Genomic DNA, 21,516 nt, shown 5'->3' with positions numbered 1-21,516 from the left:
GACTATTTGGTGAGCAGACCCTTGTAGACGGCCTCTTCCCTTCCCTCTGTATGTTCTATACAGCGGGTTCTGTTGTTGCTACTGCTCTTGCTGCTGCTGTCTGGGCCGAAATGGAGCAGCCTTCCCTAAGCCCCAAAAACTCTGGTATCCAAAACCCCTAGGCTGGGATTGCAAGCCTAAGGATCTAGCGGTAGCCCTACTATCTTTAAAACGTTGCAGAGCAGAGTCTGCTTTTGTCCCAAAGAGTCTGGAGCGATCCAAGGAAAGATCCAACAGTATGGCCTGAACATCTGGAGAGAATCCTGATCCTCTCAGCCAGACGTGCCTCCTAGTTAACATCGATGAGCCCATCACCCTAGCAACAGAGTCAGCTGTATCAAGACCAGACCGAATCACCTGATGGGCTGAAGCTTGAATGTCTGACAGTACCTTCGCAAAGTGGTCCTGGACATGAATGAATGAATGAATATAAAATTTATAAAGCGCTAAAACTTAGCCCAAGGGCGTCAAGGGACTATTACGGAACTAATGGGCATGCTTAAACTGAGATCTGCGAAAAAAGCCAGGTTTTCAAGGCTTTAGGAAAGAGCGAATGTGACACCTGACCCGAAAGCTCTTCCGGAAGGGAGTTCCACAACTTGGCAGCAACAGTCAAAAAGGCTCTACCTCCCCATCTAGCCTTGTTAAATCTGGGTACTATTAACAGATTCTTATCTCCAGACCAAAGCTGTCTAGTTGGAACATAGCGATGAAGAATTGCCTTGATACCCTCAGGGCATGTGCCATAAAAGGCATTATGAGTTAGGCAAAGCGTCTTGAAGAGGATTCTGCGCTCCAAAGGAAGCCAGTGTAGCATCCTGAGAGAGGCCAAAACTGAGTGAAATTTAGGAAGACTCATCACCAGTCTGGCCGCAGCATTCTGCACCAGCTGCAAACGTCGCACCAGTCCTTTATTAATGGCCAAATACATGGCATTACAATAGTCCAGTCTGTCCTTTTGACCTGCCTGCTCAAGGAAAGTGAAGTGTCCACTAAGATCCCTAGGTTTTTCCCATAGGATACCAGGCAAGGACAGGCACCAAGTGAGTCCGGCCACCAGTCGCAGGACCAAATGTCCAGTTTACTGCTGAAAATCAAGACCTCCGTCTTCTCCCCATTCAATTTTAAGAAATTGGCCGTCATCCAGGAGGATACTGCCGGCATACAATTCCTGAAGTTATAGGCTGAGTCTTTGATATTATGAGTGATGGACACCATGATTTGGGTGCCGTCCGCATAGGATAACACCTCCATCCCGAAGGACCTCACCACTTTGGCAAGCAGGGCCACATAAATATTAAAAATATTAGGGCTCAGGGAAGAGCCCTGAGGAACCCCACAAGACATGGAATTAGAGGCCGAGTAGAATTGGCCAAATTTCACAGTCTGAACCCGGTCACTAAGGAAGGAGGCCAGAAGCCCCAGAGCAGAGCCCCCGATCCCTATCTCTCGGAGACGCTCAACCAGTCTCAGAGACAACAGGGTATCAAAAGCTGAGGTGAGGTCAAGTAGAACTAGCAGCGTGATGTGCCCTCTGTCCACCTGAGTACGGATGTTGTTAAATACCACAGTTAGGGCAGTTTCCGTACTGTGATGGCTTCTAAAGCCATGTTGTGAGCTATCAAGGAGTTGGTGCTCCCTCAGGTAAGCACTAAGATGGGAGTTTAGATAGGTTTCCAAGATTTTAGCTGGGACAGGAAGCAATGAGATGGGGTGATAGTTTCCTCTGGCAGTTTAGGAATCACATCAAATCATGGATGTAGCATCCCAACAGGCATGTAGTGTTAATCGACTTCAAAGCCATACTGGCCAATAAAATACCTTCTTAGCAGACTGTTCGAGCCTCTTTGTATCCCTATCCCCCGGTGTGGAGGGAAAGGAACCTGAGGATTGTTTCGAAGAACATGAAGCTTAAACCACCAAGCTTTCAGGTGAAGGGTGTGTTGACAAAAAAGCTGGATCCCCAGGCGCAACATTGTATTGCTTCTGCCAAACATCTAAGATGGGATCCACCAAGGCTTCATTGAACGGAAGCAAAGGTTCCACCACTGATGAAGGGGAGTGCAGAACCTCCGTCAAAATGTTCGATTTGACCTCTGCAGTAGGCAACTGTAAATCCAGAAGGTCAGCAGCCTTCCTTATAATGGAGTGGTAGGAAGAAACCTTGTGAGAAGGACGATCTTTGGAAGAAGCGAGTTCCCACTCTTGCGATGTGTCCAGCCCACTAGCTTCTTGAAGCCCTTCAAAAACATTCATGGGATCCAGTACCTCCCATTCCTCCACTTTCTCCTGGTACTTCTGGAATTCCTCCTCTTCCAGAAGCTTCTGAGCATCCCTCCTCGATCGTATCTGTGGTATCGGTGTCGGAGATGCCGCCGCGGCACCTGTGACTTCGGAGCCGGCACCGATGGAGGCCCTTCATGAGTGGATAGAGGAGCCATACGAAGTTGAGACAGCGCCAGACCGGAGCCCGATGGCGCTGGAGAAAAGTCCATCCTTTCCTGAGATGGGATCTGCGCTGAGAATCTCGGCATCGGGAGAGGCCAAGTTGGAGTAATTGGCATAAAAGGCATAAAGGGTGCCTGGGCATAATGATGGGGTATGCCCATGTTAAAGAAAAGCGGCCCCATGGGGCCACCAGGTGCACTGGATGGATTAACCACCCTGGCAAACATGCAGTACATTGCATTTAGAAAATGCGAAGGATCCGCACCTGGAGCCGCAAAAGGTGGTTACGGAGCCTGACCCACCTGATCTGGAACCGTTCGAGGTCACAAGGCTAGTTCTGGCTGTGGCACTGGGGATGCCAGGGGCAGAGTGGCCGGAGGCAAGGGACTCTTTTCAATGAGTGCCGGAGAGTCACCTGCGGTGAAGGAGAAGGAGAGATGTCATCCTTCCTACGATGCCGAAGACCTGGAGACCCAGACCTCGGCGACTTGTCTTTAGAAATGCGACGCTTGAAACTATGACATCACTTTTTCTTATGTTTCCTCAGTGACTTTGAGGTGTGTGGAGTAGGTGACTTCGACCTCGACTTTGTCCTCTACCGACCTCTCTTCTGCTTCTTTGCCCGAGCCATGAAAAGTTTTGCCTCCCTCTCCTTGAGGGCCTTCGGAATCATTTGCATTCATTCCCTCAACATTGTGGTCCAACGACAGGCACCAAAGGCAATCATCATGGGGATCTGTGATGGACATATGTCCCCCACATTCCCTACAAGGTTTGAACTCTGCCTTTTTCTGTGTAGCCATTGCACTGCTACAATTACAGATCAACTGTAACAATGTTAACCTACAAAGAAATGGAGGGTCCTAGAAAAACAGTTATGTGTCGACAGTGCAGAAAAAAGGGAACTGACGTCAGCACGCCGACGAGGTCTTCTTATGGCTCTGATGACATCACACAGAGTCGCGAGCGGGCCGTGACATTGTGACGTCCCCGTCGACGTGGGAGAGCTTGGAAAAAAGTCATTCAAAATGTGAGAAATCCACAGGCAGATTTATCCATCAGAAACTACAGTTTTCTGCAGCTCCTGAGGGATGAAAGAAAACACTTTCCTAAGTACCTTCAAGGTGAAAAAGGAGGAGGATGTGACGGCATTTATCTGATTTTCGAATGATAGTTTGCTATCAAATAGTATCCCTAATTTCTTGACTTTCATTACAGGTAAAAGTAGATTGGCAAGTTCCTGTGGCCAACAACTAGGTGACGAAAAGGAAGTGTTCTTTCCAAATAGCAGAACCTCGGTTTTACCAGAGTTTAATTTCAGACAATTTTCGTTCATCCATCTGTCAATCTGTGACATACAATCATGTAATCTAAGTGCACTGTCCTCAGGGTAGCTAGCCACTGAGACCACAATCTGGGTATCATCGGCATAGGATACCACTGAAAAGCGAAAGGATTTGATAAGACCATATGAGAGGGAAGATATGTGGTAGTTTGAAGGAAAGGATTATCAGAGAAAATGCCATCAAGTAAATGACCTGCCAAATGAGTGGGACACTTGGCCTGCTTAACTAGGCCATCATATCAATGAAATGTTCAGAGTCTTTATCCAGAGTGTTTTCCTAATAGAAATTAAAGTCCCCAAGGACCGTGAAGTCTGTAAAGTTTACCTTCATTTCCATTAACTGACTAAAAGCATGAGGCTGTTATGGGGCCTGTAGGATGATTGATGAGTAGGCTATTAAAAGAGTAGTTTTTATTAAGTTAAATTTTAAAAAAGAGAGCTTCACATTCAAAAGTTGAAGGGAGCACTTGAAAGGTGGCATAAGGTGGTCGCGAAATATTGCAGTAAAGCCTCTGCCTCTTTTCTCCCTGGGATCCAAACTAAAGATGGCATAGCCAGCTGGCATCGCAGATATATAATCAGGGCCTGAGGTAGCGTTGGCCCAAGTTTCTGTGATAAATGCTAGATCCAACATTTTGGACTCTAATAAAATCAGCAAATTCAGTTTTATTTTTTATCAGCGATCTCGCATTGATTAACGTACAATGACTGGTATGTGAGCAAATCGCTTGCACATAGTTGGAGAGGCTTCTAAAATTCCTAACTCTGCTTATACTAATCTGATTTACTTAATTTTGGTGTCTACATTTATATACAAATCTGCTTTATCTTTATAAATTGGAGTCAGATTTCTTTCGAGTCAAGGCCAATTACTTTTTGTACTTGTTGGTATTCTGAAATGCTTAACACATGTAGGCGTGGGTGATAAATTCCACTCTGCCGGAAGAGTTTTCAGGGTTTTGCCACTCTGTGCTCTGATTAGAGCGCGGAGTTTGGCAAAAACCCCACTAACCTGCTGCGCAGCAGAGTTTATCGGCAACCGTCCCTTACCTTCAGTCATATTTTCACTATTGCGAAGTGAGGAGCTTCTTAGGCCTTTTTTTGTAGAACTTGTGCTTGTTTAGGTCTGTTTTCAATGAGAATTGTGTTTTAGCCTCTTGGCGATGTTGGTGTACGGCAGTGGAAGCTCAGGTTTTAGAGCAGAGGACTGGGCGGTGCGTGTGCACTGCTGGAGAGACCTCCATTAGAGATGCTGCCACCACCTGGGGTAAGCCGTGACAGGCCAGCCAGTTGGAGCAGATTTGGAGAGGGCAGGTGAGGAGGGGAAGCAGGGCTAGGCGCTGATGTAAACCAAGACTGCACATGATGAAAGTTGTGCGCTGATCTCCCTCGCACTGACCGTAATGCCGATACGGCTCGTGCTCTGCTCCCATTGTCAGCAAACCTGCAGGCACCCCCATTAAAATAAATTGGGTTCAAAACTGTACTCACTGCCTGCAGATTTCTAGTGGTTGCCCAGCGAATGGCTGAGGTTCTGCAGGACACGTTGTAATGCCGTTACCAGTTAGCTGTGAAACTTCTAGTTAGTGCCCTCGTAGGCAATATATCCCAGCTGGGTTTATCTCCCACATAGCTGGCCTCCATGCAGGGCAAGGACTTGTCACCAAACTGAAGTTTACTTCAATTTGGTGGTGAGTGCCAAGTGCCTGCCCTGAGTAAAAATGCTGGCAAGATGCCTCAGTATATTACACGCTCACAGCTGACATCTGCTGTGATCTAGCTTCAGTCCCAACCAGCTCAAGATTCTAATCTTCTTTTAGTTGCAACATTGAGTATTAGCAACACATTATTAACAATGCTTAGAAATCGGAGGCACTTTGTATGAAGTGCTACATAAAAACGAGTTTGTACTATTAAGTTTCTTGCTCTGAGTGGAAAGGGGAATTCTTTCCATGTGCCCTATGACCTCTCCCCATGGGTCTCTGCTAGTCAGTGCCTACAGGACTGTTTACTCTCAGGGCATTCAACATCAGCTTCTCGGCTATGCACAGCCACATAAGACAAAAAACTGAAAATCTGTATAATGTACAACACAACTGAGTCCTTGCATGCAACAGCACATTAACTATTCTACAACCTAATGTTCCTCATTTTATCAAACTTTACAGAACATCTACAGGGGTGGGTCAGTCTTGCCTGGATTACTGAGCATGTTTCTAAGAGAAGGGGAACATGTTTTCAAGCACTCTTAATCCCTTTGTGAGGGTGTTTCTAAGCACGATAATGCCGAAGTGCAGCCCGAGTCTGCTGAGAAAGCAGGTGAGTGAGGTCCTGCTGCGAAGATCTGTGTCACTATTAGTCTCCTAAATGTAAACGTGGAACGTTCCACTCCACCGTTCGTTATTCAGAGACCGAAAACATCACCGAGATTATTATAGTATAACTTTGCTTAGGCTTGGTGTTCCTGTGGGTGGGGGAAGCATGAACAGGTGTGTCAGGTTCTAAAATTATGGGACTCAGCTGATTTTTAGAGACATGAACAGCTGTGGACCGAACAGAACCACGCGGCTCCTTGTCAGTGCTGAGGTGCACCTCGACCATCATTCACTTATGGAGGGAGAAGGGGCTGCAAGCATGCAGTGTCTGCACATAGGTAGTTTGGGTCTGCAGCTTCTGCTGTAAAATTGGAATTATCTAAGATTCAAAAAGCAAAAGTTACCAAATTTCCTAACCGCAGAAAGTGGTGCTCACTGCCGTATGTTGCAGCGCAACCATGATGAATGTGGCCAAAAATGCCTGTATGTGTTAAGGACTTTAAAATATCCCGTCTCTTTGTAGCTTTCTGGCCTCTATAAGAACGTCTTGTCTGTCTTCCTTCCCATGTTAGTCTGACACCCACCAACTTTCCTGGTTCGCGAAACTTCACGGAATCTCGTAGGCCTTCTATGTAACTCTGCAGAATTCCACGGAGTAAAACTCAGCGAATTTCACCCACCCCTAAATGCTTGCTCCTCCAGTAAAGCCTGACTGCTAATTGCCACTCTACCAGGACTGAGCTAAGGATTTATATTTGTGAAACCAAGGACCATCTTTTGGATATTGTGGGCGCATCGAATGGTGAAGCTTAAACAGCATTACCACATAATACTCCACCTTCCTACACATCACAATGGACAGAATTGATGACAGCAAAGGGAATGGAGTGAGGGGCAGAGCAGCAGCATGCTACCTGCAAGCTTACCTTGTTCACCAGTGTCCATGTAAAAAGCTTCATTATAAAATAAATGTGTATGTGAATTATGAGCTAGGTGTGCATGTAAATACACTATAACAGTTGCCCTGACATGTTTTAAATAAAATAACTAATTTCATCTTCTAAAAGATTACTTCACAAAAAAAAATTTCTTTAAAAATAGTCCTTTGAAAATATAATGCATTTAAATTCTTGTTCAAGATGATATTCCAAGTAAGAATTTGTTTATCATGCAAAATGTGTTGCTTATAGTGGGTGAAGTCTTTTTCCCAAGATTCTTCACTCACCATTGGCTCACATTTACTAAATAGACCCTGCCAGATGCTGAATACAAAGCTTCTCCTCATCCATTGCAAATGAAGTACTCTATAAGAGGCAGAATAATATATTCAATGGTGAGACTGAAATACTCTACGAGCTGGTCCAAGATGTGATTGGCATTGCTTTTGGAGGGCAATCAAACAAGGCAATTGTTGAATAGGGCTAATCCACAGTCTACTCTCTGGTATTAATTGCAAATGGTAAAAATACCCAATACACATCCTGTTTAACGTTTATCTATTCCCATAAGCTTAATTCAGCTGCTCTTTTGGATGTAACACCTTGCCCTGTGCGGTCAATACTCAAGTCTTCAGTTCTGTCCCAGATTAACTTAACCAGGTTCTAGCCTGCTTCCAAGCCTGTATGAGTGCAGTTGCCTGCTGGACACAGAGCAACTGTGTTAGATATTAGCTTGGGATGGAATATGAAGGGTGATGTGGAATGCTGGAAGTATTCGGGGATGGGCGGTTGGAAATAGGGGGACTGGAAGTTGAGGTACTGGTGACCGCATCTGCAGAACTAATCTGAAGATTAAACACCCGCTTAACTTTAAGTACGTTGGAAGTGTGTCATATTTTCAAACTGTCTCAAACTTAACAGAGACACCGAATATTTGTTTACACTGACAAATCTCTGAAGTGATTTTGACCATTTCCAGGTGGCACTCCATCGAGCCTTGCCTCCTCGGTTAAAGATTTGGGCATCAATAATGACATCCAACTCACCCTTGGAAAACAAATCAATGAGGTATCCAGAACATGCTGAACCGCTCCTCAAAATGCTGAGCACCGTTGGCCCATTTTTCTCACTTGACACCCATAAAACTATAATTCGTTCATTAATTACCACTAAACTAGATTAAACAGTGTTTACTTGGGGATTCCAGACTGTCTTTCCCTCCATCTACAATCATGCAGAATTCAGTTGCTAGACGGATTTTAGGGCTTTCTCCTATCACCAAAGTTCCATCCGATCTTAAATCCTTTTGCCCATCATGAAGCAAGAGCTCAATATTTATGCCCTGTCCATGGTCCAAAAGCGATAAACAGGTCCAATTTACTGGATGCATACGTGTACTCCATACCTTCCCTCTCGGCCTCCCTGGTCTGCCTCAGACAAACAATTCATCATCCCTTGCATATTCAAGCCTGACTCGTGGCCACTCTTTTTCTGATCTGGTCTCTAAACTCTGGAACAATCTGCCTCCCTTACACAAATTCACTGTCTGCCCATCAAAGTTCACAAGTGACCTTAAAACTCGTCTTTTTAAATCATTCCCTTTTGATTTTCCTGCTCACGTTTCTTGCTAACTCCTTTCCTCTCCCCTTTTTTTACTCCCTCTCGTACAGCACCAGGATGCCCTAAGATATTTGTTGTGCTACATAACAGAACATAACAGGAGGTCATGGAGACAACTAGAGCTACCAGTCCAGACCAGTCAAACAATTTGGGGACAAGAATGGTAATTAACATGTATTTTAGGGAGGGATTCATCTAACCCTGATGTAGTGGACAGCAAGTGGTGTCTGGAGTGGTTACAGAGGGGATGGAGTGCCAAAGTACTGGGATGAAAGATAAAGTGGTTTTGCTTTAATGCCAAATGTTCTGTCTGAGGTAGCCTCCCCATACCATAAATGTTGCTAGTGAGATACATCACACTGGTTTGTAAGTCTTTTAGTTATTTGAGAGGGATGAGGGGCTAATGAAGTTAAGAACAACTTTACATTTCTGAAAGTTCAAGGCAAAAAGCATACATTTTCTAAATTCATTGTAGTTTAGGCACCTTCAATCCAGTGTAATAATTAGAACTGAAACCTACTTGCTGTCCATTACGGGGATAGAGTTATTGTTCTGCACGTTGTAGATTGCCACTGTGCCGTTGTACATCCCAACTGCTAGGAGGTTTGGATTAGATGTAGAGAAGTCCAATGCTGTAACGCCAGCTTCACAATGCAAAATTCGTTCCGGCCACTGAAATGGTGCAAATACTGAATTTTAAGAACAGCTTTAAGTCAAGAGTTTCATTTTATAAATCATTTCCATTTTTTCTACAATTGCAATTGCTGGTTGTTAGAACTAGGGATACTTACTTCTAGTCAGGGTAAGGGGGATACACACTTTAGATAACCCCTGCTCACCCCCTTGGTAGCTTGGCACGAGCAGACAGGCTTATCCCAAAGGCAATGTGCAAAGTATTTGTACTCACAACACACAGCAATACAGTGATAACACCGCAAATGGACACCACACAAGTTAAGAAAAATAAGGTATCTTTATCTAAACTCAACAAGACCAAAATGGCAAAAATCCAACATGCATGTAGTAGAATAGCACTTCAAAACAGTTATTTCCAAAATAAAGCTTGTAGAAAACAAATAGCTCCACCTGGGGCTATTAAGACGTTGTGACAGCAATAAATTCAAAGTACGGCGCCGACCGTGAGGTGCACAGAGCAGGGCACGTAGTCACATGGACACCCAAACAAACAGTACCTTTGGATAACAAAGTCTATGATGATGCAGAGCATTGTGGAGGTGAGGCGTCGGTGCAGAGGTCGAGGCTGGCTCCCTGGCTGCCACGGGGGAGGCAAGGGGTTGTGTCTGCGAGGACGCAACGTGTTGAATCCAGGGCAGGTAAAGTTGCTTGCGTCGGCGGTAAGGCGTCAGTTCCTGTGACAATGTGAAGTTGGCGAGTTCGTGGAGTCACCCTCAGCGGTTATCGGTGCCGTGATAACAGGATGCAGGCGCTGGCAGCGACGGAGTCGGTGGGAGTGCTGCCGTCGGGAAGGCGGATAACTGCAGGCATTGGCAGGCGTCAAAGAGCGTTGGAGCTGCGGTGCAGGCCGAGCGGTACGTCGTTCACTTCACGAGCGCTGCCCTGGGCCTAAATGCTGGTTGTGGCACTGTCGCTGATGGCGTTGGAGATTGCTTTCTTGCTTCTTTGAAGTTGTTTCCAGCTCCCAACATCAGGAACAACCTCCAGAGGCCCACAACCGGAATATGCACCTCTTGGCAGGTCAGAATTCTCAGCAATAGAGTTCAGGGGAGCTGGGGGTAAAGACTTTATGTCCCTGAAGCTTCAGGACAGGAGACCAGCACACACAGGCCCTATGAGATTCTTCTTCAAACAGGTTTCTCAGCAAAGTTCCAGTCTTTCTCCTTTCCTTGGCAGGATCAGCAACTGCAGGCTAACCCCCACACAGCAAAAGGGGCAGTACTCCTCCTGACAGCTCTCCAGCTCTTTTCCTTGGCAAAGGTTCCTCTTGAGTCCAGAGGTGTTCTAAATTTCTGGGGTTTGAGGTCCACTACTTATACCCCATTTTGTCTTTGTTCTTCTTTGCGCAAGGAGGGCCTCTGATCCAAGTCCAAACCAGTTCTGTCCTCACTGGTGCAGTATGATCACAGGGGGTGGAGACAGCATTGTGCAAGGAGTGCGGGACGTATTTATAATCGTCCTTGTTAAAGAGCAAAATGCAGTCACTCAAAGTGATATTACCCAGTGGCTTAAGTAGGCTGATCCTCTACCCTGTGCTGTCTGCTGAAGTTTTCCGGAAACAAAATGTGTGTGACACAACAACATACCAATGGGTGAAGAGAGGTGGTTGAAAGCCCCTGTATGTAAGTATAGTATAGTATACATATTTTAGTAAGATCAAATGTTCTTGGCTAATTCCAGACCCAAAAATGACATGGAACAAGAATTTAACTCTTAAAAGCTCGACAAACATGACAACCTATAAGAGGAAAGCAATGTCATTAATTACACTGTTAGGGGCTGGGGGTTATCCTGCATTATGCCTCACTCCAGATTGGGTTCTGTCCGTTCATTCAACTGGATCAGTTTCTGATATTCTTATTCCAGACCATGAGTTCACAAAATGCACTCGAGGTAGCAGACAGCAATGGATCAAGGGGGGCTGGGTGGTTTTTATAATTCAGGGATCCTAGGAGACTTTTCTGACAGAAGAAACAAGTTCTGACCCAAGCGGGGCAGTTCTAGATGCATGCATTACTAGTTGGGGTGATTAGGTTGACATGGGGATGTGAGGTGACTGAATCAGACGCCAGTGGTGTATTACATCCGATGATTGGCCTGAGATGTACTTAGAAACTGCACCCTTGGACTGAGCTGGACAGGAATTTTCCAGACATGATCCTGAAGCCCTAAATGTAAAATGGAACACAGATTGGACGGGGAGTTGACAGAACAAGAATTGGCAGCAACATTGGGCTATACTGCCAAGGTTTCAGGAAATGCTAGGTTTCAATCCAACACCCAAGCACGTACATACAATGTACCCTGTTGTGGGCACCTGTCCCAGAGCAGACAATTCCGCATTCTTCTACATGGTCTGGGCATGTCCATAACATGTAGAATACTGGTAGGACTTATTTAATCAATTACTGAAAGGGGTCAAAAACGAAACACACATTTTGCAATGCAGAATGGATGGGGGTAACAGTCCTTCCATCTGGTATATCCTTTTATCGCACCATTCCCAGATGTCTGAGGATCGGCCACCTTGATGCATTTTGCAGTTACTCTAGTTTGACCATGAATCATTGCTGTTCCGTGTACATTTTGTCCCAATACTGCAACAAATAATAAAACCAGTGCCCAGCACACGTCTGAATTACAAAAACAACCTGCTTCTTTTTTGCTTTCCTAACTATTGAATCCATAAAGTTAATTCACAGGTATTTACATTGTTGTGTGTTGCAAAAAAACGACATTCTACAGCCTTTCCATTCAGGCTCCCTGTACTACCGCAATTGTCACACAATTCACTTTAAAAACTCTTCCCACTTTGCAGTCAAAGAAAGGGAAATAAACACCAATCCCATATCAAAAGAATGCGCAGCAATTTGTCAGACGACATAGCCTGCAATTTGACTTTGGTCTTTGAAGCATCTGCAAATGTGAAAATATCAATAGAGAATTTAAACTCATCCTTATTTATTGCTCAGACTGATGTATTTTGCAATAATAAGTGCTTTGAGGCACTCAGGTTTGACAGGTTGGAAGACCCTTGAACTGTGTTTACACAATACAAGGTCTGCATTGAGGATCAAGAAGTTCTAGCTGGAGGGCTTCCAATCATGTCTTGAGGCAGAATCCTACATGATGCAACAGGAGAACAGCCCAAGTCTCAAGCTGACAAGAACATAGCTGCCGCCTTTACACTTCTGGACGTCTTAGCATATGGTATGGTGCACCACCTGACTCTCCTCATGCATCTTCATTACATTGGAAGTAGAGGCTGAATGGAAGAGCAGCTACCCCAACACAGACCCCCTCCTCTGACTGTTGATGCAAAACTGTTTTTATCAACCAAAGTGACACATGCAGAGGGTTCACATACACAGTAGAAGAAGTCAGAGACTTGCCAGGACCACAGGAAGAGGAGGAGCAATATTGTATATTTGGAGGGTGTTTCCTGCCTGGATGGGTTACAGTTATTACATATGATGAAGGGCTTTGACTGCATGTGGAGGAGGTTCGTTTGTTCAGGGAATTAGTTGCATTGTAGATTTCACTCTGTCAAATACATTGCTCTAGAATTAAAATTTGTATACCAGTTACCTTTAGTATTTTTCTTATCTCTATGCATTTATTGCACCAGAGCTTTGACAGATGCAAATTGTGCTTATAGATGCTATGTTTTTTCAATTGAAAAGTGGAGCTTCAAGCATGTGGGGGTTGGAGCAGGTAATGCTTTGGTCAGCTTATCTGAATTACTAGTTCCACTCCATTAGTACTTGATCCAGATTTGTATTTGTGTTTGAAATTTATAAAGCGCACTGTGTCCAAAATTGTATCCTGGTATCCAGATTCATTCTTAATTCATAAATACTCATAAATATGTATATAAAAGAACAATTGCCATGTTCCTTTACTCACACTCAAATATTTTATCATGACACATCCCAAAAGGACGCTTATAAGAAAAAATTATGTATTTACCAAATTAATGTATGTACCAAGAAAGGTCAAAAATAGCACAACTAAAACTACACAGTCCAACAATATATTTAGAAACAAACAGCAAATCAACAGCACAACTTCACCGAAGACACTGTAAAAGCACACATCATTTAACTTTTTGAGTTACTTACTGTAGTGTTCTTTAGTGACCAGCAGCACGCTAATCCACCCTTCTGCTTCTTAAAACCAAATTCTCCATAGCCAACCGCCAAAAGATCCTGAAAGGAAGAAAAGACTCCATAACAAAATTAAAGATTTGTTTCTATAAAAATGTACACAGTCTTGGAAATAGTTTCTCACAATTTGGAAAATATCGATGTACTGGACCTAGAGAACTCCAGGTCCAGAAGCAGAGAGTACAAATAGTGAAAGAATATCTCTTGAAAGTTTGTGGAGTGAATGAGCAGAACCCGACCGTGGAAATATTCTTGACTTATACAGTACAGTGTGGGATCTGAATATAGAATAAAAAATACAGCACTATCGTTTAAATGATGCAATGAACATAATAATTACATTATTTCTGTCGCCCAATTTCTTACATTGACCACTTCGAAAGCATAAGAAAAACTAGAAAAGACAATGACATCTATATATTCACTAAAAAGGGACAATGCGGACTACTTACAGGATCTGGTTAGAACACTTCTAGAAGGCATCGTAACCACATGGTATAAGTTACAAACCTAACCACCCTCAATTAAACGGGCTTTCCTACAGACATAAACAGCCAAAATCATACAACGATTTGAAAGATGTTTCCTTCAATTCCTCTGTGATGGACACCTGTGTACTGTTGTTTTAAAAATGCATGGCTTGTATTAGACATACAAGTGTGGTTTAATCCCACAAACAACTACCTGGAATTGAATTTGATAGAGCTCAATATTCTCATATTGAGGATGCACACAGACGAAGCTGTAGAGCACATGTATGTAGCAACTTACCGGGTTCTTTTTATTCCAAGCTGTACTGCTTACATTGCAACCTTTTGTCAAATCACATGTGAAAGCCCATAAGCGATTGAGGCTCACCGTCACAGTGTCAGGGCAAACATCTTTCACTTCAATTCCATAAGCAAGGTCAGGGTCTAAAGGACAATGGCAAAGAAATGCAATTAGTATCCATCTGATAAACTCTTCCAAACCACATCACCAACAAACTCTGCTTTATCATTACAAATTAGTAAATGCAAGCACTTCATGGTATTTTGCAGGAAAGAGAAAGATCTCTTGTGAACCACATAACACTGAAGTAACTTCAGTGTGCTCGACAATAAATTCAGGAAGGAAAGAACAAGTTACTTACCTTCGGTAACGCATTATCTGGTAGAGACAATATCTAGCTACAGATTACTTATCTGTGAATTTCCCAGGCGTCAGGCTGGATCCGGAAACCTTTGCATGAGCAGTAACCCTAGAAAGTGCCGTCGGGTGGCTCTATTTGCCTGTGCGTGAGATCACTAGCATAGGTTATGATGTCACAGTCTTCAGAGAGAATAGCCCTGCTGAATGATCTGCAAGACCCACTTGTCCGATGTTATGAAACTCCAGTGGGGGAGATTATGATGGATTCTTTCTCCAACTGGAGTAGCATGGTCTTGCAGAGTCAGACTGGGAGTGCTTGGAGGCTGAGAGCTGAATAGCAGAAGACTTCTAGCTTCAATCCTGAGGTTCGAATGAACCACGCCCATGTCCTCGCACAACTTGGGAAGTCTGCGCAGGACGGTGGCTGGGATACGGTTGGCGTGGCTGGAAACCCCTTCTATTGCCATGAAAGGGTCAAAAGCTGGACTGGCCATGTGGTGTTACTGAGAGGCCCAAGAATCTGGCCATAGCATGAGAGTCCTTGAAGCGCTCCAAGGCCGTGTCTGCCTTCTCTCCAAAAAGACGAGATCCGTCAAAAGGCATGTCCATAAAATTAGCCTGGACATCACCTGAGAAGCCAGACATTTTTAACCAAGCATGGCACCGTAAGGCCACTATCGATGAAAGATCTCTGCCCAGCGAGTCAGTCATGTAAGACCACACCTAATGGTGAATTTGCTGCATCTCTCCAGTCCTGCGCTGCAAGGGAGGGTATGGCCCGGGCCTCCTCCGGGGCCTATGGCAGCACTTGCAAAACCGTCTCCCAAAGAGAGTAGGAGAAACGGCCCAATAAGCATGCCTGCAGTATTCACCAACTGCAATGCCAGACTGGTGGAAGAAAACATCTTCTTCCCAAGTGTTTCCAGTCTCTTGGATTCCCTATCTGGAGAGGCGGAAGAGAATGCGCCATGAGAAGTAAAAGCCTGAACAACCATGCTGTCACGGTTTGGGTGATGGCTGAAGAACTTTGGGTCGCCTGGAGTTAGGCAATGGAGACGTGCAATTGTCCTATTCACAGAAGCCCCTGTGCTAGGCTTGGACCACGTGCCCAGTAGGACATCAGTAAGGGCCTCATTAAAGAGCAATAGAGGTTCAGAGGTGGAAGCCTCAGGCCGAAGCACCTCCGTCAGGAGATTACTTTTGACCTGCACAGAGGGCAACTCCAGTCCAAGGAGCCTCAGCTGCCCTCCTAACCACCATGGAATAAGAAGCCCCCTCCTCGATAGCCACAGTTGGAAGAGAAAGCATGCCAGTATCTGGAGATGTGTCCAGTCCACTGGCCTCCCCAAGTTCCTCATACCTGTCCATCTGTTGCACAGACACATCCTGGTTTTCTAAAGGCTCCACAGACACCTTCCAGTCCTCTCCCGTGCCTGAAAAGTCTTGAAAATGACCAGGTGATAACGTGCAACCTCTGGGTTCCACAAGTGCTGGAATAAGCATTGAGTGCTGATGATCAGACTTCAAGGATAAAGATGGGGCTGGCACTAGCCTGCGTGCACCAGCAGCACCGATCTGATCCCCGAAGCCCCACCGTTGTCAGAGTAGAATGCACCACATCCTATGGGGCCCCCTATGACTCTGCGGGTACTGAAGGCTCACCAGAGCTCCCGCAAATGGTTGAAGGTGCGAACTTGACCCTGGCTCTGGCTCTGGCCCCACAGAACCATGCCTAGAGCGTTGGCGTTCCTTAACTCGTTCGTCGACGGGCAACAGTTGAGGGAAAAATGAGGTCCGCTTGGACTTCTTCTTTTGCCTCTTCCCGAGTGTCCCAAAGACCTTGAGTGGGAGGAAGAGGACTTGGGGCTCTGGGAGTTGTCCCGCGACCTCCTCTTTTTCGATCGGGACAGGGATCTCCGTTGATTCTCGCTGGATGGTGTAAACTGCAGAGCTGCAATGAGTTTCATAGCCCCCGACAGCCTGAGCATGATTTTGAGTCATGGTCGTGCTCGAGACACTAAAGACAGATGAGGTGGGGGTGGTTACTGACAAGGCACGGTGACAGGTGCCACACGGTTAGAACCTTGGCTTTCTAGAAGCCATCCTTGACACACTCAAGAAAAAAAGAAGTCAACAAAAAGTTTTAAAAAACTGTCAAAAAGTGACAGAGCGGCAGCTCTTCTGAATTGGCGCTTGACTGGAGCGGAAAGAAAATAACTGTTGTCCTTGCTCCTGGGTGGCACCTATATAGGTGACCGTGACGTCATATCTAATGATGACGTCATGTGGAGCTGAATAGAGCCACCTGATGGCGTGCACAAGGGCTACTACTCACACAAACGTTTCCGGATCCAGCCTGACACATGGGAAATTCAAAGGTAAGGAATCTGCAGCTAGAAGTCTCCATCAGATAGACAAGATGCCAGGCCTTCCCTTGCTAGGCTCCTAGGATCTGGCCCTCCCTCCTCAACCAGATTTGGCAAGATCCCACACTACTGCACTTTTGGATGGAACCGGTTGCCATCTTTTCCAAAGACCTCATTCGCATAACATTCCAGATGATGAACCCTCGTTGGTACTTACAAATATCCTAGCTGCATTCCCCTCCTTTACCCTTGATCTGTGTTCCTTCCCTCGATCACTACCTTTGTATCATGTCGCTCTGCTTAGGTAGGGAGGCTCTCTATAAATCGTTCCACATACAATCCACCTTCAGGGTGTAGGAGACATGAAGTCATAGGAATTCAGCTTTAGAAAATGCATTTCGGGGTCTGTTGTGGTGGTTGTGAGGGAGAGAACTGCAAACTGCTTCAGTAAACAGAAGTGTATTCGTCATCAGAGCTTTACGAATGGATTTGCTTTTAAACTCGCTGAAACCCAACCAATATGTGGCCCAAAAAGCAAATGTAATGTCTCTCTTGAATATTCAAAGGGCTCCACGTATGCAATTTACAAAACACGTAAAATGAAAATGTACAAACATGCAAAATTAACAAATGCATGCTTAACTCATCATCGTGCAATACATTTGATGGACTGAGTTTTGTTTTATGTTGTGGTGTTAAGGAAGTTAAGGTAGTATTCGTGCGTTATTTAATTGTAGTTGTTTGTAGCGTGTGCGATGAAGCCTTTCAGCGCTTCAGATTGCTTATTTGGCACCTCACAACATTTCATATTTTTGAAACTTTACCTTTTACAACTCTTTTAGTGATCACCTATTGTAAATTTCGATCCCATTGGAAGTTTATTTTCTAAAAGTAATTTATTTTTGTTTTTTAAGCAACTGATTATCACTGACCAAACAGCTGTGCAACACACAGCACATAGCTGTCTAGTACAAGCATGTTTTCTTTTCATTTATTTTGTGGTTTGCGGGGCAATGCTAAATCTATGTTTGGCCTTAACAAATATGGGCTCGTAAACTACTGCCCCAGTCGAGGTTCTTGTCTGTTTTCGGTCCCACTCTGACCCTTGTTCTAGTTACAGCTTATCTCCCATTAAGCTTTTTCGTTCCCGACCTGCCCTGCAGCTCCAAGCAGAAACAAAATGAACACACCTAAGTGCAGTGAGCAGTCCTATACACCTTTGGCCCTCTGCCATGGTCGCCACCATCTGCTTTTCTCTTGTGTATATTTTAAGACAGTTTTAATCTGTCTTCCCAGATTGCCAGAATTTCTACTTCCTTGATAGGAGAGCTCAGGAAGGTAAACATTTTACATTTCAGATTTACACCCGGAGTATGATAATTAATGTTTAATGCTCATTTAAGCTGACATACAAGAGTGGTCAATATTGTATTTTATTTACCAAAAAAAGAAAGTCTATCGTGATGCACTAAAATTGTATAAAACCGAGATTAGGAAAGCACAATCTAAGTTTTATGAAGCAAAGATTTTATCAGCACCTAACTCTCCTAAAGAAATTTTTAAAATTTTTAAATCTTTGACTACCCCTCCATGCACCACGATGACCTCTACGGATGTACAAGGTCGCTGTAACAAGTTAGCAGAATATTTCCACGATAAGGTACAGGCGATCTACTCAGCCTTTTCGACAGTCACCACTTCTGACCTTAATGCCTCGTTGCAAGAAATTAGAGATCGCCGAGACCATAGTCTGGAATCCTTTCCGCCCCTGGATTCAGATACAGTGATGTCTGTACTTAACAAACTTAAATCAGGCTCCCCTAAAGACCAGGCGCCCCCCACAGTATTGCACAAGGTGGCCCCAGAAGTAGCCCCTGTTATTGCAACCCTTATTAACTCCTCACTGTCAACAGGCAAAGTTCCTTCACTATGGAAGGAAGCGATGGTAAAGGCCCTGCTAAAAAAACCTGGATCAGATCCGGAGGTAATGGCCAACTATCGCCCTATCTCCCTGCTCCCGGGAATAGCTAAAATAGCAGAGAAGTATGTCAATACTACCCTTTCCACTTACTTGGAGGAACATGACTGTTTGCACTCAACACAGACTGGCTTTAGATCTCGACAGGGCACGGAAACCGCCCTGATTGCCGTTGTAGAGGAGGCAAGGAAAATTATGGACTCAGGAGGATCAGCTGCATTAATCCTCCTTGATCTCAGTGCGGCTTTTGATACCGTCAACCATCAAATTCTCATTACAAGATGTCACGAGATGGGGATAAACGGTACCGCACTGAGATGGATAGCCTCCTTTCTGGAAGGTCGCACATTCCAGCTCTTTGAGGAGAATGTGACTTCTAGGAATGTGCCTCTGAAGAGTGGAGTGCCTCAGGGCTCATCACTTAGCCCCACTCTTTTTAATATTTATATGTGCCCCTTGGCTAAAATAGTGGAGGCATTCGGCATACAAATTGTTATGTATGCCGACGATACTCAGTTGATTGTCTCCCTTAAAAACCCAGGACATCCAGGAAGTAATCTTTCCAGATGCCTGGAGGAGATATCTGTGTGGATGAAAGAGTCCTGTCTCCAGCTCAATGGATCTAAGACAGACCTTATGCTGCTGGGAAAACCCCTGCCTCCAGACACGCCGTTAGCATGGCCTAGTTGTATGGGAAACCCGCCCACTCCTAAAAAACACATCAAGAGTTTAGGAGTCTGGCTTGACGCAAGATTAGACATGAAGACACAGGCTAGCAAGGTAGCTGGGTGCTGCTTCGGGATTCTGAAGTCAGCACGAAAGATCTTGCCTCTTCTCCCATTTTATGCAAGAAGACTACTCCTCCAGGCACTAATACTGTCGCGTCTGGACTACGCTAATGCCTTATACTTAGGAGCCCCCAGTCTACAATATGCATATTACAGAAGGTCCAGAACTGTGCGGCAAGAATTCTCTTGCAAGTTTCGCGGCTAGACTCAGCAAAAAAGGCTATCAGACAATTGCACTGGCTCCCTGTTTCAGAAAGGATCAAATTCAAGGCCCTCTGTGTCACTCACAAGATCATGGCCGCGAATGGTCCTCCTATCCTTCAAAAGATAGTTTCTCTATACCATCCTAAAAGGCACCTTCGCTCTGAAAACAAGCGCCTTGCTACGGTACCGAGAGTTGTCAGGACCAGATGTGGAGGTCGTTGTTTCTCCTATGTCGCTTCTAAGACTTGGAACACCCTCCCAGACTCTATCCGTTTGGAGGAGGAATACCTGCCCTTTCGACGGCTTTTGAAGACGCATTTTTTTCCTAAGGCTTAATTTATCTGCCCCCCGCCGTCGGGTTCTCAGCGCTGGGAGGCCCTAGGGTAGCCATGCGCTCTATAAATGCCTCTTTCATTTCATTTCGTTTCATTTTATTTTTCCTTTTTCATTACAAGCTGTGCCGTGTGTCTATATGGCTGTTTACAATGCAATAAATATTTTATTCCAGATTGAAGTGGTAAAAATGATGTTCTGCGCCGGGGTAAGAATAGACATTTGACCTCCTTACAGTTGACATTTTTTTTGTGCACATTACTGTGGGCTTACCAAAGGCCTGGGCTTCAATCGCCCAAAGATTCAGGCGTATCAGAAATTACATCACACACCCTTTGATAAGAATGACATCACAGGAAATAACAAGACTGGGCACCAGTGTCTTCCCAGAAGAAGGGGCGGGCAGGCATGGTAAACATAGATACCATGTCTTGCTATACTCTGCCATGTGTTTGCAATGCAATGAAGCAACACACACAGTGTGGAGATCATATAGGAAGGCAAAAGAAATAACACACTGCCTTTGACAGTAACAAATACATTTTGAAACACCATCATTAGAATTGTAGGTATACAAGGGTGGACAACGGGGAGGCGGGTGGGTCAGTGAGGAATCCACAAGCAGATACTGTATCCACCAGAAAAAGCGTTACTGAAGGTAAGTAACTTGTTCTTCTGATGGATACATCTGCCAGTGGATTCCTCACCTTGTAAAAAGATTCCCACAGCAGTCCCACTCCCGGATGAGGGTGTCCACCCTTCTATACCAGAAAGTCCTGAAGGACGGAACGAGCAAAGTGTCTGTCCCTCCTCACCTCGGAATCCAAGCAATAATGCTTCGCGAAAGTGTGGAGGGAGGCCCAAATTGCTGCCCTACAAATGTCCTCCACAGGAACACCTCTAGACAAGGCAGATGTAGAAGACTTAGCCCTGGTAGAATGAGCCCTTATACCCTCTGGAGGTTCCTTACCGGCCAAAGAGTAACAGATCTTGATGCACAAGATAATCCATCTGGAAAGGGTGCGCTTGTGCACCGCTCTGCCTTTCCTGCAGCCAACAAAGCCCACGAAGAGCTGGTCGTCCACTCGAAAGTCTTTAGTCCTATCGAGGTAGAAGCTCACCGCTCTCTTAGGGTTCAAGCGGTGAAGC

The 21,516-nt window shown here is 44.9% G+C and overlaps 1 protein-coding gene across 1 annotated transcript in view; it reads right to left on the bottom strand.

The window, feature by feature from the left end:
• The window catches only part of DNAI4 (dynein axonemal intermediate chain 4), a 365,428-nt gene that overhangs the window by 124,938 nt on the left and 218,974 nt on the right, over positions 1-21,516 (bottom strand). The window contains exons 9-11 of the mRNA XM_085600143.1: positions 14,339-14,481; positions 13,523-13,609; positions 9,226-9,377 (exon numbers count right to left, since the gene is read on the bottom strand). Coding sequence (XP_085456269.1) covers positions 9,226-9,377; positions 13,523-13,609; positions 14,339-14,481 — 382 coding nt within the window. The remainder of the gene's footprint in view (positions 1-9,225; positions 9,378-13,522; positions 13,610-14,338; positions 14,482-21,516) is intronic.

Source organism: Triturus cristatus, chromosome 4_2, assembly GCF_964204655.1.
Source record: "Triturus cristatus chromosome 4_2, aTriCri1.1, whole genome shotgun sequence".
Taxonomy (NCBI): Eukaryota; Metazoa; Chordata; class Amphibia; order Caudata; family Salamandridae; genus Triturus; species Triturus cristatus.
Note: the sequence above shows the minus strand (reverse complement) of the source record. Positions and strands in the feature narration are given on the sequence as shown.